Here is an 18,436-nt window from a genome sequence, read left to right on the forward strand (position 1 = left end):
AGCAGAAAGTATTTGAGAAGCAATAGAACAGGCCCTTTGTAGAATTCAACACTTAGGTCAAATTCACATTGAAATTGACAAACCCCAAAAATGGTTATTCTGGACCATAGCTAGCTTATGTTCTCATGGTAGATGTTTTTAACAGGTAATAAAGCCCTAGGAGTGCTTCACCATGCTGTTTTTGGAGACTAGAGTTAGATACATGAGCAGGGATCAGCCTTCAGGTATGAAGGATATGTTTAAGAGTCTAGGAGCAACAGTCTATGCTCATTATTATAGACCTTCAAGAATACCGAAGAGTGTTCCTAAACCGAGAAAGATTTTAAAGTGTCAGACAGAAAGGACATAAGCTACATGACTTGCTTGCTTGGTTCAGACAGAACTATTGAGTATTCCACAGGTTGCTTTACTCGGTTCAATAAAGCCAATCAATGCAGAGCAGACTGGAAGAGCCAGGGTTTGTTAGTGCTGGAATTCCCTGGTTCCTGATTCACAAGATCACTAAAGGTGACCACTTTTCTTGCTCATTTAGGTCATATTCTAGGCCCCCTAGCAAGAGTAGGGGAGTCCTGGAGCAATATGCTGTGAGTGCAGATCACTAGGGGTACACCTAGATGTGGGCAACAGTCTGACATTAAAGTCTATCTGGTTGAATCTACGAAGAAAGTGTGCAAATGTAAAAATGCATCTCATGTTCATTCTCAAAGCCAAATGGTGTATCCTGGTTCTCAATCACCTTAAGTGAGCCAACCATGCCGTGCACGCAAAGTTGCTGGAGATTACACAATATTCTTGAAACCCTATGTTATCTTGGTCACCATCAGAGTTCTATGTAGAGACTAAATATAGAATCTTTTAGAAATTGACCCTTTCTTGCCCTCAAGGATTTAGGCTAGAGTGTGCTCTAGATTTTCCTATTTAGCTAATACAATGAACAGCAGAAAATGGTCAACATTGTTTTAGCCAGATTTCTCTGTGGTTGCCACTTTGTTATTAACAACCACTGCCGCATTTTAGCTAGCATGCAATATTTTATTAAATGTTGGACGAGGCTATTGATTGTCTACTATTCATGAAACCCTGGGTTTAAACACCAGCCATTACAACTCATGAACCTGACATGAAAGTATATGCCTGTAATTCGAGTGCTTATAAGACAGACAAGAGGTATCAGGAGTTAAAGATCCTCAGCTATACAGCGAGTTTAAGGCTAGGCTGGCAGACATGGGTCCTATATTAAAGATTGGTAAGTCCCTTCTCTTATTAGAGGCGTGGCTTTTGTTGTACTACTTCTTGGGCCATCCCTGGGATCTGAAGTCCTTAAGGCAGCAATATCAGTCATTGTTTAAAATAACATTAATGTAAATGTGCAGCTTATGTCAAACATGACTGGATACACATATAACCTCAGTACAAGTCATAATACGCTTTATCTTCATAACCATTATTTCACTTTATTTGGTTACTTAATAAACCAACATCTTTCCCAGACTTAGGGACTAAAAATAGACACTCCATTAAATTATGGAAGAGCAGTTAAAATATACATCTGCCATGAAACTTTGGATCCAGAAAGGATGGAGAAGCAACTGGCTCACCATTTTTACCTTTACTCCCCACTCACTCTTGCTTTTGGGGTCCCGCCACCCAGCTCCCAAATAAAGTCAAAGGCTTAATCTTACTTACAAATGACTGGCCTTAACTTGGCTTTTTTCTAGAAAGCCAGATTTCCTTCACTAAAATTATCCCATCTTTTGCTTCTGGGATATTTTCCGTTTTCTTACTTCTGTGTATCTTACTTTCACTCTTAATCCATGCCTGGTTGTGGTGCTGAGTAACTGGGCCCTAGCATCCTCCTCCCTTTGTTCTCTTGCTCTTGTCTCTCCCCAGATTTCTCCTAATTATCCTCTCTGCCTGCCAGCCCTGCCTCTCTCTCTCCTGGCTCGCTATTGGCCATTCAGGTCTTTATTAGATCATGAGGAGTTTTAGACAGGCACAGTAACCGTTTCACAGCTAAAAAGGCAACATAAAAGTCACACACACTTTATATAACAGCTCACTGTTTAGGCCACTTGCCACCTTCAGCTTTACTTCCACAGTAGGAGGAAGAGCACAAAGTCATTTGATTATATTATATTTATATATCTTTATATAAGAACTTTATATAAGTTTATATAAGATCAGTTGGAAAGCACCTGTGGTGGTTTGGGTAAGAAAATACCCTCCATAGGTTCATGGGTTTGAATACTTGGTCACCAGGTGGCAATGTTACTTGGGGAGTGACAGCCTTTCTGGTGAAGTGCATCACAAGGGTGGGCTTTAAGAGGTTCATAGCCTTGACCTGCTTCCTGTTCTTTTTCTGCTCCCTGTGGTACAGATGAAAATATAACCGGCTGGACTGATCCTCCTGCCATGCCATTATATGAACTATCCGTTTAGAACTGTCAGCCGAAATAAAGTCCTTAAGTGGCCTTTGGTGATAGTATTTTATCACAGAAATAGGAATTAGGATAGTGGCTGTGCTCCCCAAAGTAATACACATGCCCTGAGGGTGAGTGATGGAAATTTTCTTTCCAGAATATCCTATGGACCTTTACTCTTTTCAACGCGCACCAGGAACAAGGGCAATAGATTCAGATAGCTCTTTGCTAGAACACGTTCTTGTATTAAGAGACTTAAACCAGAGTCTAAACGTTTATGTGGACCAATTTTAACTACTAAGGTCTTCCCACTTAGGTAGCAGACCCCCCTTCTAACAAGGAGATAAGCACTCACTGGTCTTTGTAGACACTTCAAATAGAAGTCCCTCTACACCAGCTTTCCTCATTTATGAATTAGGAAATGACTATCTTCGAGTAATATATATATACACATTATATTCTTGATAGCCATAAAATAATCTGTGGTATCCTTTCCACATTACATCAACCCATAGATTGGTATTAATTTCAGAGTATTTCTATATATTCCACATTTACGTAGAGAAAACAGTTTAATATAAGTCTATCCTTCCCCACCCCACTTACTCCATCATTTATTTCCATATTGCTACAAAGTAACTCATTTAAGAGCAGCAACCACTCCACTGTGTATAATGTAACTTAAATGCCCATTTAAGGTTCTTTCCAGTGTTTTCCTATTAACTATAATGCTTCAGAGAATATATTCTACATAGAAATTTCTTAGATATAGAATTATGTCCTTGGGCTCAGTTCCCAGATGTGAATTACTGAGTTAGAAAACATGAATATATCTAACTATATTGCCAAATCAGTTTCCAAAATGTCCATTGCAATTAAGAGGTAGGGGAAATAATTATACCCCAATGCCATCAGCAACATTGTATATTTGTGGGTATATTTTGTGGGTTCTTTTTTAGATATGTTGTATTTTAGTGAGCAAAAAATCAGTCTTACAAGGAACAAGGTTTTGAGGTGTTCAGCACCTAACTTGTTAAAAGTCCAGTAATAGGATGTTCTGGGAGACGCCGAGAGCCTGGGGAGTCAGTTCACAGGACTTCCAGCCTGACCACACAATTTCCTGAATTGTGGTTTGGATTATCCACTCAAGGTCTTTAGTTCTATACCTCAAAATCAGGAATAATGATGCCTCTGAGAAACTGAGGATTCAATTAAATGAATGTGAAAATAAATACAGCTGGCACCTAGTCGATACTCCATAAATATTTAACACAATCTAGCTTGAGTTTGGAAGAGGCCGTACCTGTGATCATCCTGCTGACATGAGCAAGTTTTCCCCCATATTAATTTTAACTCTGCCTGTTTTTTTCAAGAAGAGCAGTCACCCTTTAGTGACAGCTTTAAATCTTGAAAAGGATTTCAGGTAAGACTTGATTCACCTTTAATTAGACACCTTTTCATGCAAAGAAAATGGTTTTGTCTTCCTGTGTGTGTGTGTGTGTGCATATAATGTGTATATATATCATACTATATATGTGTGTGTATGATCAGTGCACCGAATCCACAACCCTCAGTCTCATTTGTTAAGTATTTATTGATCAATGATTATTTCATGCAAACCCTGGAGACAGAATTTTCAGAGGCTGCCTCTATTCATCTAGGGAATTCCTATCTTGGGAACCACTAAAGTAATCAATAAACTTGAGACCCCAAATTATGGACTCAAACTTTTACATGCTTTCAGAAAGCCACGTTGGTGGCTGACCAGTTGTACCATTTTAAGTGAGGATGGGAAAACACTGACGCTATGACATCACTGAGGGACATGGCCATGGTTTACTTGGTAGTCATTTGGAGAGAAATGCCATCCCAAACAGCCCTAACCACCACAGCAACTTAACTCTGCATTTTCCTTATTGAGCCACGAGGTTAACAGTATACAGTGTTTTATCTTTGGGATTGTGATCAGATTTGTGTAGACTCTGAAGACAAGATTGTATCCTACTAACCCTAGTGGACCATATATATAGAACTGAGTAATTCCTTAAAGTTGTGAGTCTACTTTATAAATATGCTAACCTCATACATAGATTTAGTCCTTCAGGAGATAGATTGAACATACCACATCTGGTTCAACTCTCAGGCATGACATATAATGTCAAATACAGACTGAGCTCTTGAGAATTGTTTAGAAGTCACATTTTAAGAGACTTTGGATCGGGTAGCAAAATGACAACTGAACTGGGTGATGTCTACACTAGATATTGTTGATTCAGGGTTCCCTCTTTCACATTCTGACCAGAAACTGACAACCTTTAACTCCCATTTTCCAAGTTAGTGTAACTTGTAGATGCCAGGCAGCTTGTCCGGGAGCATGAACTTCTCCAAATGGATGAAATTCTGATTACAATTAGTCTCTTCCAAGCACACTTGCTTTGTCTTTCAGTTTTGGTTGGCAGATGTTAAACTAGAATATAGGAATGGGTCAATGTAGGCAGGGAAAGCATAATAGGTTCTGCTTTTGGAGACTAACTGGCTTTTGAGGGCTATCATGTTGGCCTTAGGTTAGTGCCTGCTGGCCCCAAGGCCAGGCTAGAAAATTTGGCCCTAACCATGTAGGCATAAGGAAGCCTGATGTTTGTGAGGAGGAATTGGCCAAGAGCTGCACTATGATAAAATTACTGGAGTGGGGAAATTGGTTTGGAGAATGCAGCAATGATTCAGAACAGAACGAGGCCCTGAAAGAGACCAATTTGCCATGCCAGAGAAGCAGGGTGAACCTGGGTGAAGCCAGCTTAGTCCCGAGAAAAATAGATGAGTCATAATTTCTAATATTCTCGAGGCTGTTAAATTAATTGTCCATTGATTCCACTACCATAAATCTATAGGAAAGATGAGCAAAAAAGCCTTTATCTCAAGTGCTCACTTGCATGTGCTTGCAGTGAACTCACCTTTAATGGTGAACACTTGCATGTGTGATGTCCACTTATGACATGCACATGTACACTCATCACTTCTACCATGCATATGCACAGTTAATATGTGAACTTGTGTTCAACATGGTCATACAAGGGTAACTTCAAAAAAATACCATCAACCCTAAAGCATAAGTCAGAAACATGGGCAAATGCAGACAAAAATGCACATGAATGGAGAATAGGCTGGCAGGTAGCTTGAATCTACTGGCAAACGAATCCAGCATTGATATGTGGCAGTTATGGCTTTCCTTCTCTTGTTGGAACAGCTGGCTGACAGGCTAAATGCCTACATTAGCTTCTTCCATTGACTGTGATAGGTGAACTTGAGGACACATCAATGCTGGATTCACAACTTGTCTTTGTTTATGGTGTAAGGAGGTACAGGTGAAAACCAGGGCCATTTTCATGCAATAGAACATTTCTAAGTAGCAAAAATACTATTAAAAAGTTAGGTACACACTTTATTGCATGTCTCCACCCAAACAGTTTTATTGACTTATTTGGGACTTCACATCATGTGCCCTGATTAGAACTGTTTCCTAGTTCTTGCAGGCTCACACTCCTTGTGACCTCCCACCAATATACCAAGTCCAATTTGTTGCCCCTATTATGCATTCAGATCATGGTTGAACTCCCAGTGGCCAGCCCATTTAAAGAAAACCTTAGATCCCCACCCCTACTAGAAGCCATCAACTGATGAGCTACACCCCAGGATCCATATCAGTTTAAGAGGTCTCTTCAATGGCTTCCTATCTAGACTTTTAAGGGCTATGTGTGGGGCTGGGAAGAGGTTGCCACACAGAAGCCTTCTAAGGTCTCATTCTCAACTGGTCTGCAGCCATTTAAAGTTTGGTTTTGAAGTTTGTTTTATCTTAGATTCTAGACTGCATAATCCTATATCATGCATTGTATGTGTGTGACTACAGATGAACTCAGCTTTGTGTATGCTGGGGCAAGCACTCTTCCACTGAGCCATAAACCCAACCTTGTGTGTTTTGTTAGTCAAGTATTAGTTAGCAATCATTCCTCATCCCTCATCGTTTTTTATTAAATGCAATGCCACCATTAGAATACCTCTTCATTGAATTCAACTATTTGAAATTGTTTTCCAGCAATGGTTTCAGACCCCTTCTTTCCACCTGCAGACTATACGAATGTGTCAGAGAAATGTCCTTTTTGGTACACATGTTTAACTGAAGAATTTTACAAATCAGACATCTGATACCCGAGTTGTTACCTTTGATCTGCACAGAATCCTAGGCAAGGTTTTAAGAATGTGTTTTTCAACCCTAGATGAGGAAACCAAGCTTACTTTATTCTTGGTCATGTCCTGCTCTTCGTTTCTCCCTACCTCCCGATATTCAGATCGCATGTTTGCAAAACCGGAGACTAAGTCTAAAACCCCAGCAGACTCTGGTCTGAAGACGGAACTTCTTCCCACATCTCATACAAGTTGGGACATTTCCATAAGTAAAAGTAGGTTAGTTACCGAAATACTCTGAACCTTAGCCAAGTTACACTTGAAAATAATTGCACATGCACCCACAGGGGAAAAGCTAAAATTTTGGGACATTTCTAAGAATGTTAAAATTCTCAAGCAATCAGTGTTCAGGGTAGCAAGGTATAATAGTGTATTCAGCATTACACTAGAGTTGGGGACATGCAGATCTGTGCTTGAACACTTATTTTCACGTAGATTCCATGTTCCTGGTTAAGTTTATGACAAGTTGGCACAAACTAAAGTCACCTGGGAGGAGAAAAATCTCAGGAATTGCCTCTGTTGGGACCATTTGGAGTCCTGGCCTCCAGCTGCTCTTCCCTGCTAGAGATCTTTATTCTCCTTCTGATTTGAGTTACTGAAAGCTGTGTCAAAGTTGTTTACCAGCTCTGCTTCATGAGCATGTGTTGCCTTGGCCTTGATCAGAGGATAAGGTTTTCACCTGTTGGCCCACTTGACTATTGGGCATATAAGCCTCTGTGGTGCTATTGAATGGAGGGCTTCTTACCAGTGACTAGAGGTCCATGCCTCTGTGTGTGTTTGTGTTTCAACTTCCAGTCCCTTGCCTGAGGCTCGGGAACTGTAATAGAGCACAGACAGGCATTGTGCACTGCAGCCTCCATACAGGCTTGGCCTGTATGCTCATCTATGATTACGTTCCTTATTGATATGGGCCCAGGGTGGTGGCATCCCTGAGCATGTGGTCCTGGGGTGTATAAGAAAGCTGTAAAAGTAGTCGTTCAGTTTTGAATTCATCTCTCCTGCCCCAGGAACCCTTGTTAATGTACTAGGGTGTGGAAGTCTCAGTTAAACCCCTTCCCTCGCCCGAATTATTTCTGTTCATGTTAGATCACGGCAACAGAAGAAACTAGGATATGCCTGTACTTTAAGACTTCAGGCCATCACTTCAGAAGGGTTAGGAGGACAAGAGGAAGATCCAGAACTCAGCCGAGTGGCATGAGCCTATTTGCACCCAGAGTGGCTTGCAGCATTCAAGGTGATGCCGTGCTCAGGCTCATTTCCCAGGGTACATTTTAAAAAGAAGATTTCTTCCTCCAAGCAGATACAAGTAGTCTGTATATGACCTGAATCCTCTGCTTATGGAGAACTGGAGCAACGGTTCAGATGCCCATCCTCCTCCCATTTCATCTCGATGGAAGTCTCATCCTCTTTCCTTGTAGGAATTCAGTGTTTTTTCATGGTACTACTTTTAAAATAGCCAATGAACTTGAAAGCTTATATCACGGGCTTTTCATCTGAAAGCTTGTTAGGATTTTAATGTCTCCCACACATAGACAGGGCAGAGATGGAAATCCAAGACAGGTTGTATTGAAGCCGTGTGTCAGTGGCGCTGTTGTTCAGGTTGTATATCTGCTTAAGCACAATCTTCGCATCGCCCTGTTATTTGGGAAACAAATGCATCATAAAATGGACAGAGATAAAAGCAAGGGGGTTGATGGGACACTTTCTGGAAGATTCCAAGTCCCTGCTAACGCTTCCTTAGAACAAAGCAGCTCAGTGGCCACAAAAATGAGAAAAGTTTAGCTTTAAAGTATATTTTCAACCTCCTTTATAGTTAGTTGACTACTGCTTTGAGACGAAACACCAGAACCAAAGCCACTTGAAGGAAAGGAAGAATTGGCTTATACTTCCACATCGTTATTCAATCCCCGAAGGAACAAAGGATAGGAACTCAAACAGGGCAGAAGCTTGGAGGCAGGAGCTGATGCAGAGGTCATGGAGGGCTGCTGCTTACCAGCTTCTTCTCTCTGGCTTGTTTATCCTGCTTTCTTATAGAACCCGCACTACCCAGCATCCTCTTCCCTACCAGCAAGGGGACAAATGGCACCCCACCATCAAGTCACTAAGTCCAATCTTTGTAGAAGCAGTAACTTCAATTAATGACTCCCTAAGACTTTAGCTTTTGTTAACTTGAACGACCCAGGACAATAGGTGAGGACATCGAGGCTTGGTTAAGTTATGAAAACTTCAGAGACCAGGACTTCATATGATCCGTTTCCCTGTTCTCTTTTCCTTCCCAGAGTGTGCACATATTTACACCCATATACACATTCCTTGGTTATGCCTCTTTCTTGGCCAGTAGAAGATGGCATTTAAATAAAGTATATCAGGAAAGCTTCGTGGGTAAAGTTGAAGTTCCTGGTTGTCATGGTGATTTGGCTTTCAAATAGTGATTTTCAGCCTTGTTTTATGTCTGTTATTCTACAGCACTATGACTCTCGAGGGAGACCCAGCTGTGACAGCATGTCTACACCAGCCTCCAACTGGAGATGCCAGTTGCTTCCCCTCCCAAGACATTGCAGTCATAAGAACATATCCTCTGTTCTCCCTGGAGAAATGGTCTAGTTACATATATAGTCAACCTTCTCTGCCCTGTTTGGGTTACTTCCTTGTGAATGCTAGAAACTCTTCATCTTTTGAGACATTTTGTTTTCTAGGAAAGCTAACATACGCTTCCCCAAAGCAGATTATCTCCAACCCCTGCCAAGACAGATCCCTAGGAGTCAAGACTCCGCCTTCTATTTCACCTTGCTTGTAACAGTGCCCTGAAGATCTACTCAGCTATACTCCTCTGGCTCCTTTTTACATTTTGGCCAGATTGCACCTTCTCTGGTGAATCATTACACTCCTTTAAATATTACGGTATGAGGAATTAAGATGGGAATTGTTAGCAGTATCTTTTCTTCCTTGTTCAGAAAAGAGTTATTAGGGAGGAGTTTGACAATTTCAAGTTTGTAGAAGATAGGATTCATCGGAAGATGAGGAAATCAATAGGAAAACAAGAAATCTCTTTAAGAAAACTGAGAAAAGGTAAAGTAAAAGTAAAAGATTCACAGACAACTCCCTCGGCCCCACCGGCTTATAATAATGGTTGGTGGTCTCAAGTAGGGGCTTTGTACCAGTGATTGGAGGGTCAGTGTGTCTGTGTGTTTCCTCAACCTCCAGCCCCTTGCCGGAAGCTGGCGAACTGGATTCTAGCGCATAGAGCACAGACGGGGGGTGCGGTGTTCAGCAACAGTAATAGAACTGGAGCAATGCTGGTGAGTCACGTTTTATCGAGTCCAGAAGTGAAGTAGTCCATATTATTGGAGGGGCATATATTGGACTTTCAACTAAGGTGGGATGTTTGGAAAGTCTATAGATGACCACAAAAGTGGTCCAATATCTTTCAACAGTCTAAGTGTAGCAATGCTGCATGCCCAGCGCCCCCCAGGGAACCTAGGATCTCTAGCAGAGTCTAAATGTTCCCACTGTAGGCTTCAGTGCCTCACTCCTTCCGCAGGAAAACCTTGGCTGTAAGGGGAGCCTTCTCTGAAGTTCTCTTTATAGTCATGTTCAGGGTTTGTGCCTTGTGTACATGAGAGTTCAGAATCTTTAGATGGCAAACAAGAGATCGACTCAATACCTCCATTTAGCATCAAGGGTCCTACCAGCAGCCACTACTTTCTCGTGTCTACATGCCAGCTCTAGCCACCGGGGAAAGTTTAAGTCGTAGCATTATCCCATTCAACAGAGGCTTCTCCATTTACCACTGTCAATGGGGATGGTCTTGGTCACTTACTGATGAGTGAGATATGGCCCCTGAATTCCATCCTTAGAATCTGTTTCCTCAAGCCACATTCCATAACTACTGCCTTCCGTCATATTCCAGATGCTTATGTGTAATGGCTCTTTAAGAATTGAGAATAGAATGGATAAAATCAATACACCAAGATCTGCTTATGTGAAATCATAATTATACCCCTTAAGATACGCACACGGGTATAAGGTCATCCTCTAGGGCATGGGGAACCTATCAGTGGCCACATTCCTAAAGGCGGTTTTATCTCTAGCAGTTATCAACTGCCAATGGATACCCAGCCTAGGTAGGGGTGGAGCCTCAGAGCCTTCCACACCTTTAGGTTGGAACTGTTAACTGGCTCAACTTTACAGAGGTCTATGTATCTAACCACAGCTTCTCTGAATTCATGTGTACAACAGCCATTATGTCTCTGGGAGCCCATATGTCACTCGGTTTCCATCCGGAGTCATTCCTGACTGAGTTCAAGCTTGTTTGCCTGCTCTGCTTTTGCCAGGAGCCTTGAGGCTGTAACAAAGTTCTGATTAAGCCCTTGAGAAAGAGCATTTTTGCCCAGTTGGAAGAGCATTTTTCTATAAGATCTGGACTGGTGTATGCCAGCCAGAGGCACTCCTCATTAGAGATTAGAAGCTGCTTAACTGAAGATAATGCATCTGTTTGAGCATCTTCCGAAGGACAGTGCAGGGAGGTGGTTAGCTGATTTGTTCTGCCTTCTGCCTGTAATTAGTATATTCACTGCCTGAGAAATAAACCCAGGGCCTGTTTGGTATTGACCTTCAGTCCTCCCGGTCTCTCAAGTTTCCATCTTCATTTCTCTTAATTTAACTTTTCCTCAACTTAGCAGCCCCTTCCCAGGGAATCCGCAGCTGATTTCTGCCAGAGCGGGCTCCAACACACATCCAGAACAGACAGCATTTTAAAGCACTCTTCTCCACCCTCTGGCTTCTCTTTCACCCCCTTCCCTTCCATCATGGTCCCTGAGCCTGTGGTAGAGTATGCATTTATATATACGTACATCTGCGGTCGAATATTCAACACTGCATTGCTGTTGAAAGTGTTGAAACAAGCATCTCTGCATTAACCATTACCTACATTAAGAAGCTTCTATGGTCAAAGACGGGAATACAAACTGCCTCCAGATACTTATGATGTGTATAGATTTAACAGATCGGGACTTTCTGACTTATCTGAGAAAGGCTCAGGATTCTTTAGAGAAGTGCTGGTTTGGGCTGGAATACACATTCTGGGAACTGCATATGTAATTCAAAGAGAAAAGACCCCCCCCCAACCCTGAGAATCGCTCCTACACAGAGATTCATTTGCCTGGTCATGTTTATCTTTGTCTCTGACCCAATGTCTGACTCAGGCTGCCAGTCTGCTCAGCCTTTGATATTACAGCAATGTGGCCAAGCTCCTGTTGGAATATCAGCCTCTATGACTCACCTGGTGTGAACTGGCCTACAGAGGAAGGCGGCAAACGAAGACCCACCGAAATCCTAGGGTATCCGAGTATAAGAATATAGATGTCCAACAGCTGCCACACCTCCAGTTCATCCTACCAGAGTTGACCTTTTCCCTGTGGCTTCCCACTGCCTTATTCCATGCCTTCCACATTGCTATAATAACCCAAGAATATTTACTATCCATGCTTTAAACAGCCACTCTTTAGATTAGCAAGGTATTACCTATTCTGACATTTTCCCTTATTTGTATAGACTTGGGTTCATGCTGAATTGTTTTGCCTTGAAATTTTTTATTAGCATGCATTAATTATGCACATCAATGGGTCAACGGGATATTTCCTGAAGCACAAATATGATAACAGTGAATGGCTTTGGACTTTGTGCAAGAAAATTTACTTATTACATGGAAAATTTACTTTTATAGGCTAGTTTTAGATATTGAATTCTCAGGCTCTTTTCTCACGTTTAATATTTTATTTTATTTGCTTTTATGTTTGCCATGAACTACTTTTTGCTAGGGTTCGCCATTGTTTCAGTAAGATCTCTCCTGCCACCTGTCTTCTTGCTGGCTTTCAGCCTCTGGATTATGCACAGGTGGACTAGTGGTTGGTGTTCTCTTTGGTTTTCTATTTAAGCTTTATGAATCTGGTCACCTAGGTATGGAGGTCTGTAATTGGGGAAATATGCTAGTCATTTATGTTTTCTACTCTATCCCCTCTTATCAGATAATCTAATTGCCCCCCACCAACAGGTATGCTCCATTTTTGATTTCACATTGTCTTCACATTTGAGAAGTTCCTACTAGCCATATTAAGATCTCACAGGCCCCTGTCCTGTACAAAGTCTATGGAGAAGCCTTAAAGAAAAAAAAAAGCTCAGCAAAAGCAATTTTTACTGAGAACATCTATTGATACTGTTCTATATTTCTATCTCAGCACACATTTATGCAAATGTCACTAGGTCCTGAATGTTTTCCAGACAAGATGCCATCAACAGTAGCTTAAGATTGTGTCTCCACTCTAAAAAAAAAAATTCCAAGTTCACCATCAAGTTTCTAGATCATCCTGTTTCTGGCTAAGCCCTTCTGGTTTTATGAAAGTCACTTTCACTACGCGGTCTTTTCTCCGAGTATAGTCAGGTGGATGTGGAGGGAGGGTACACCAGGATAGAGGAGAGCACAGTTAGGTGTCTCTTATGACATGGATCTTTGTCAATCATGCTCCATTCCTTGTGACCTACTTAAGATGTTGGTATAGGCTTTGTCAAAGAACCACGGGCAAGGGTTGACATGACTTCCTATGTACTTGAGACTAACTAGGGTTAAGACTGGTTAAAGTTATCTGCTTAAGATGGAACATAACTGAATTTTTATAACTGGAGTCTATACCTGACACTCATTTAAGCAACTTTTATTTTTGTATTTGATTTTTCTGGTAGAAGCTAGACATGTTGGAAGCAACAGGACCAGAGGCAAGCATATGCAATGAGAGGGCAAGTTAGTTCATGGAGCACCTGAGCGTCAATGTGTTGCATCGGTCCTTCCTAACCCAACTCCTGCCTTGGAGATTCCCTCCCTCTTTTCTTCATGAGTCTTTTGAGGGCTTTTTGTTCTCACCACTGAGATTGTCCTGTTACCCTTGCATGAGTTTCTTGTATTCCTTCCTACACTTTGGGAAAGATGGGACAGTTGGAGTGAGAAAAACCTTTGCCCCGGTGTTCTGGGGTGAAACATTTGTTATGTAGAAGGCCCTGGATTTCTCGAGCATTACCTGCCAGGACAAGGAGAGAAACCTTTCTTAGATCTCCACCATGAGGCCCTAGTGCTATTTTGAGAGGCAATTCTCAGAGCTGTTCCTCTCCAAGTGTAGCTCACATTCTAATTTGTCTTAAAAGGCCAGGCAAAAGCTAAAGTTCAGAGAAGCAGAATAGCCAGCCACCATTTTTTTTACCTCGATTTCAGACTGAAAGGTAGTCCTGTCTTTACAAGTCCTCAGAATGAATGTGCCGAGCTGTCTCCTTCCTGCCTTATAGTTCTCTCTGCCCAATCATCTCTCCCCTTTGTCTTCACCTCCCTAGTGCTAGGAGATTAAGTGTGTGACTCCCTAGTTAAAGGTATGAGCTGTCACCACCACCTGGTTCCTTTTTTAGACTGGATCCAATTTTGTGTAGCCCAGGGTAGTCTTGAACTCAGATCTGTCTCCCAAGTGCTGGATTAAAGGTGTGTGCTACCACTGCCTGGTCTCTATGGATAACTAATAAGTAGCAATCTGAAACTCAAGCAAGCTTTGTTACACAGTACAAACAAAATATCCCCAACTGAAGGGTCCAAGAATATGAATATAAAAATGTAGATTTCAGAAATAGGAATGTAGAAGTAAAGAAAGTTGTAAGCATAGAAGAATGAGAACAGACTCAGCTTTCTCAGCTTAAGGATTAACTATTAACAGTAGGTTAACTCTGCTTTACAACCCATAACTATTTATAAGCCAAAGCATCTCTGCAAACTAAGAGCTAGCCTAAAGATATGAACTGGGTCAATTTTTAAGGAAATAGATATAAGCTGGGTCATGCAATATCCTTGCTATGTAAAACTGGCAGCAAAGGGGAGAACACAGGGGTTCAGTAAACGCTACCTAGAAGTACCAAGGAAAGCAATAGAATAAGTACAAACACTAGTTTAACTGAAACTCTGTTAATGGAGATTGTAGAGTAAGGCAATCTGTATCAGAGTTTTACCTTGAGTGTTAACTTTGCCACAGAGCCTTACAAAAATCTCTGGCTATCTCAGCTAGCTGATAAGCTTTTTGTGCCACATGGGAGTTTATTCCAAAAACAAAATTCAGGGGGAAAAAAAAGTTTGCTTCTGGTTTATTAGACTTTGGTGGTCTATCCCCATTTTTGCATGACCCCGAGGACACAACACCCACAAAGACTGTTTTTAGGTGTCTCTCATTCTAGTCATTCGCCTCCCCAAACAAAATTGCCACTCAGTAATTCTGCAGTTTAGGGTCCCAGGAGCATTTACTCCGAGCAGGAAAATTTTGGCCACACTGGTGTCATACGCCTTCTCCAGACATCGGGTGGTGGCTGACTCTAGCAAACAGTTCTTTTCCATGTAACAGGAGTCCTTAAGAAAACATGGCTTATATGAACACCTTTACCTGATGAGGTAAATCCACAAATAGTTTAACAATTTTAAAAAGTATACTATTTTTCTCCTCTCCCCCTCCCCCATGATCCCCACACTTATAATTTACTAAGATCTTGTCTCTCTTAGGGTCCTTTTATTGTCTAAGGTTCTCTGGGGTTGTGAATTGTAGGCTGGTTTTTCTTTGCTTTATGTCTAAAAGACACTTATGATTACATATTATATTTATCTTTCTGTGTCTGGGTTACCCCAAAGTTTTCTAGATCCATTTGCCTGCAAATTTCAATGTCATTTTTCCCCATGGTGTAGTACTTCATTATGTAAATGTACCCCTTTTTTTTAAATCCATTCAGTCTAGGGGCATTTAGGTTGTTTCCAGGTTCTGGTTATTACAAATAATGCTGTTAAGAACATAGTTAAGCACATGTCCTTGTGGTATGATTGAGCATCCTTTGGGTATATGCCCAAAAGAAAAAAGTGGATGGCCCAGGTGGTCCAATGTTTTAGAATACCTCTGAGGAGTTTCTTCTGAGTTCTACCATCCAGAACAGTTTAAGACTGCTGCCTGAGATGATCCAGCCTCAAACACTATAATCACTACTTGACCATAATCCTAAATTTTCTTTGGAATTTTCCCCCATAAGAATATCAGCACCCGGGACCAGCACCGGCCTCACTATGTCTGCCATTTTCAATTTTCAGAGTCTGTTGACTGTAATCTTGCTGCTTATATGTACGTGTGCTTATATCCGATCCTTGGCACCCAGCCTCCTGGACAGAAATAAAACTGGACTATTGGGAATATTTTGGAAGTGTGCCCGAATTGGTGAACGCAAGAGTCCTTACGTTGCTGTATGCTGTATAGTGATGGCCTTCAGCATCCTCTTCATACAATAGCTTCAAAAACTACCAGCATGTGATTGCCATCAGACTCTAAACAAAGACTTGCCTCCAGAAAATAATGGGAAGAGTAGTTAACCCTTTTATCTCTGAACAAGAAATGAGATAAATTTCAAGATGCTGTTCTCTATTTTTATGCTAATGGACCAATGAGCTATATAAATAATTAAGATGTAACAGTTTAATACACAGGATGTGATTATAGCAATCAACCTCAGTCTGTTGCTCCAGTATTAACTCTCAGCAAATGTCATTCTGTTGTCTCGGAACTGCTTTTCATAAGGTTCTTGAGGCCATGAAGTAGAACAAACAGTTGGTGGATTCCACAGGCTCCTTTCACTAGGGCTTAAAAATGTTGTCCTCATTGAATGAGACCTTCTAGTGACTGGCCTATTTTTATTGGAAAAAATTGTTCTATTTTTGTTGTTGTTGCTATTCTTATGGATTGCATTCATATTTAAACCATTTTGATTGCTAACCAGAATACCTCTATTCTTGGCAAATTATTACAGGTGTAAAATATTTTAAACAAAACCTTGCATTTCTTTAATATAATATGGTCAAGTGTGGTCAAAGATACAGCTGCCGTTCTCTGAAAAAGAGCATTCTTCGAATGGAAACCAGCAAGTAGAACAGAGTAGACTAATAGTATCACATGCTTTCGTTCTCATTCGTGTCAGCTCTTCCAAATAGAGCACTGGTTGTAGTTATCCCAAATGTGGTTTTTGTTGTGTTTTTTTATGCATCACTCTAAATACAGTTTCTTTTTTGTCAGCTTAAAAAAAAAAAAAAAGAATATCAGCACCCCCAATCAGGGGGAAGCCTAGAAAACTATGCCCACATTCTCAAAAAAAAAAAAAGATTATGTGTGTTTATTTAGTGTGTTGGTTTACAAGTCGTTTGGACAATAATCAGGAACAAAGCTAAAGGAGATTAGAGTCAGAGTTCTTGTTTTGGAAACTGAGTGAAATGCTGTGGGAAATGCTCTTGTTCCCTGTCAAGATTTGTTACTCTTACTGGTTTAATAAAATGTTGATTGACCAGTAGCCAGGCAGGAAGTATAGGCAGGACAACCAGACTAAGAATTTGAAGAGGAAAGGTAGAGAAGCAGTCACCTGACGTAGTCAAAGCAAGACGAGAAGGCTTCACAAGTAAGGTACCAAAGTCACGTGGCTAAACATAGAAAATTATGCATTAAGTCATAGGGGATAGTTAAATCCGAGCTAATAGGCCAACCTGTTTATAATTAAGTAGTAAACCCCTTTTTTCGTTTAGGTTTCCTACCCAAACAGAGCGTGGGACACATGGGTGGCCTGGCAGAGATCAGGAAGCAAAGACATGTATGACTGAAGATGTCACAAGGACAGGTGCGGTGTCAGCCTGCCACCATCAGCAACAGGGACTGCATTTAGCTGTGGCAACTCTGATGCCTTTTCATGTTCAAGAACCATCTTCCAGGAAAAGCAGGACATCTTCACACAAACTGTCCTCACCTTTGAGGGTCGGTGACTGCCTAGCCATCTTGAATGAGGTTTGTAGCAGAGATAACGGCTTGTTCAAAGCAGTGGGAGTCGGGAAGTGGCACACAGAAATGCAGGCTGAACAAATGCCCTTTACCATTGACAGACTGCACAGACTGTAGGACAACTCTGGAACTAGAGAACTAAAAGCTCTTTAGTGTATTTAAATAGAGCTGTCGCATATAAGAGATAACCAAACTCCATAGATCACTAGCCAGAGTTCTCTTTAATCCCCCCCCCACCTTCCCTGAGGTAGATTTTTTCTAGTTCTATTATTCACATGGCATAGAATTGCACGTAAGTCCCCATAGACTATTGTCTGATAGGAGGAATACCCAAGGAGAAAACCCCCTAAGCTCTCCCCCCTTCATGAGGCTGTCTTCTAGACATACCAAGTTGAAATTCTCTAACTTATACACAAAACAGAAATGCAGGTATGGTGTTAAATGAGGGATTGCATATGCATAAAATTTCATCAACATTAATTTCATAAACATAAGTGGACTGCATTTTCTAACAAACATTTCCAGGCACCTAGTTGTCATCTGGCCATAAAAATCTCCAAATCAATATTGTCCCATTTGTTATAAGTCAGGTAATTGAGTGTCTACAGGGTAAAAGCAGTATTTATCTCCAAAAGCCTTGGAACTTTGCAAGGTTGGAATTCATTCAGATTGGTGGCTGCATCACAAAAAAGAGTGGTTACTTAAGATTATAGGGTAACATCACTGGGAAGCGTTCTACAGAGAAGCATGGGCAATGGGGTATACTGAGTAGATGTGTTCAAGGTCTAATTACCCACACTAGCCAATATTCGAGTGCATTAATCTGATTATTCCAAGTATCATTACTATGCCTTGTCATGGAAAAATTATAGACAAAAGATCCATCGTCACGGCCTTATGTTT

The 18,436-nt window shown here is 41.2% G+C and overlaps 1 protein-coding gene across 1 annotated transcript; it reads left to right on the plus strand.

The window, feature by feature from the left end:
* The first annotated feature begins 15,772 nt into the window (after nucleotides 1-15,772).
* Nucleotides 15,773-16,719, plus strand: LOC121461354 (protein kish-A). Its single transcript, XM_041672393.1, has one exon. It carries the CDS (start codon nucleotides 15,787-15,789, stop codon nucleotides 16,003-16,005), a length of 219 nt encoding a protein of 72 aa, XP_041528327.1. The 5' UTR covers nucleotides 15,773-15,786; the 3' UTR covers nucleotides 16,006-16,719.
* The last annotated feature ends 1,717 nt before the right edge of the window (nucleotides 16,720-18,436 follow it).

Source organism: Microtus oregoni, unplaced genomic scaffold (assembly GCF_018167655.1).
Source record: "Microtus oregoni isolate MIOR12 unplaced genomic scaffold, Mior012 000022F_ref0000154, whole genome shotgun sequence".
Classification (NCBI taxonomy): domain Eukaryota; kingdom Metazoa; phylum Chordata; class Mammalia; order Rodentia; family Cricetidae; genus Microtus; species Microtus oregoni.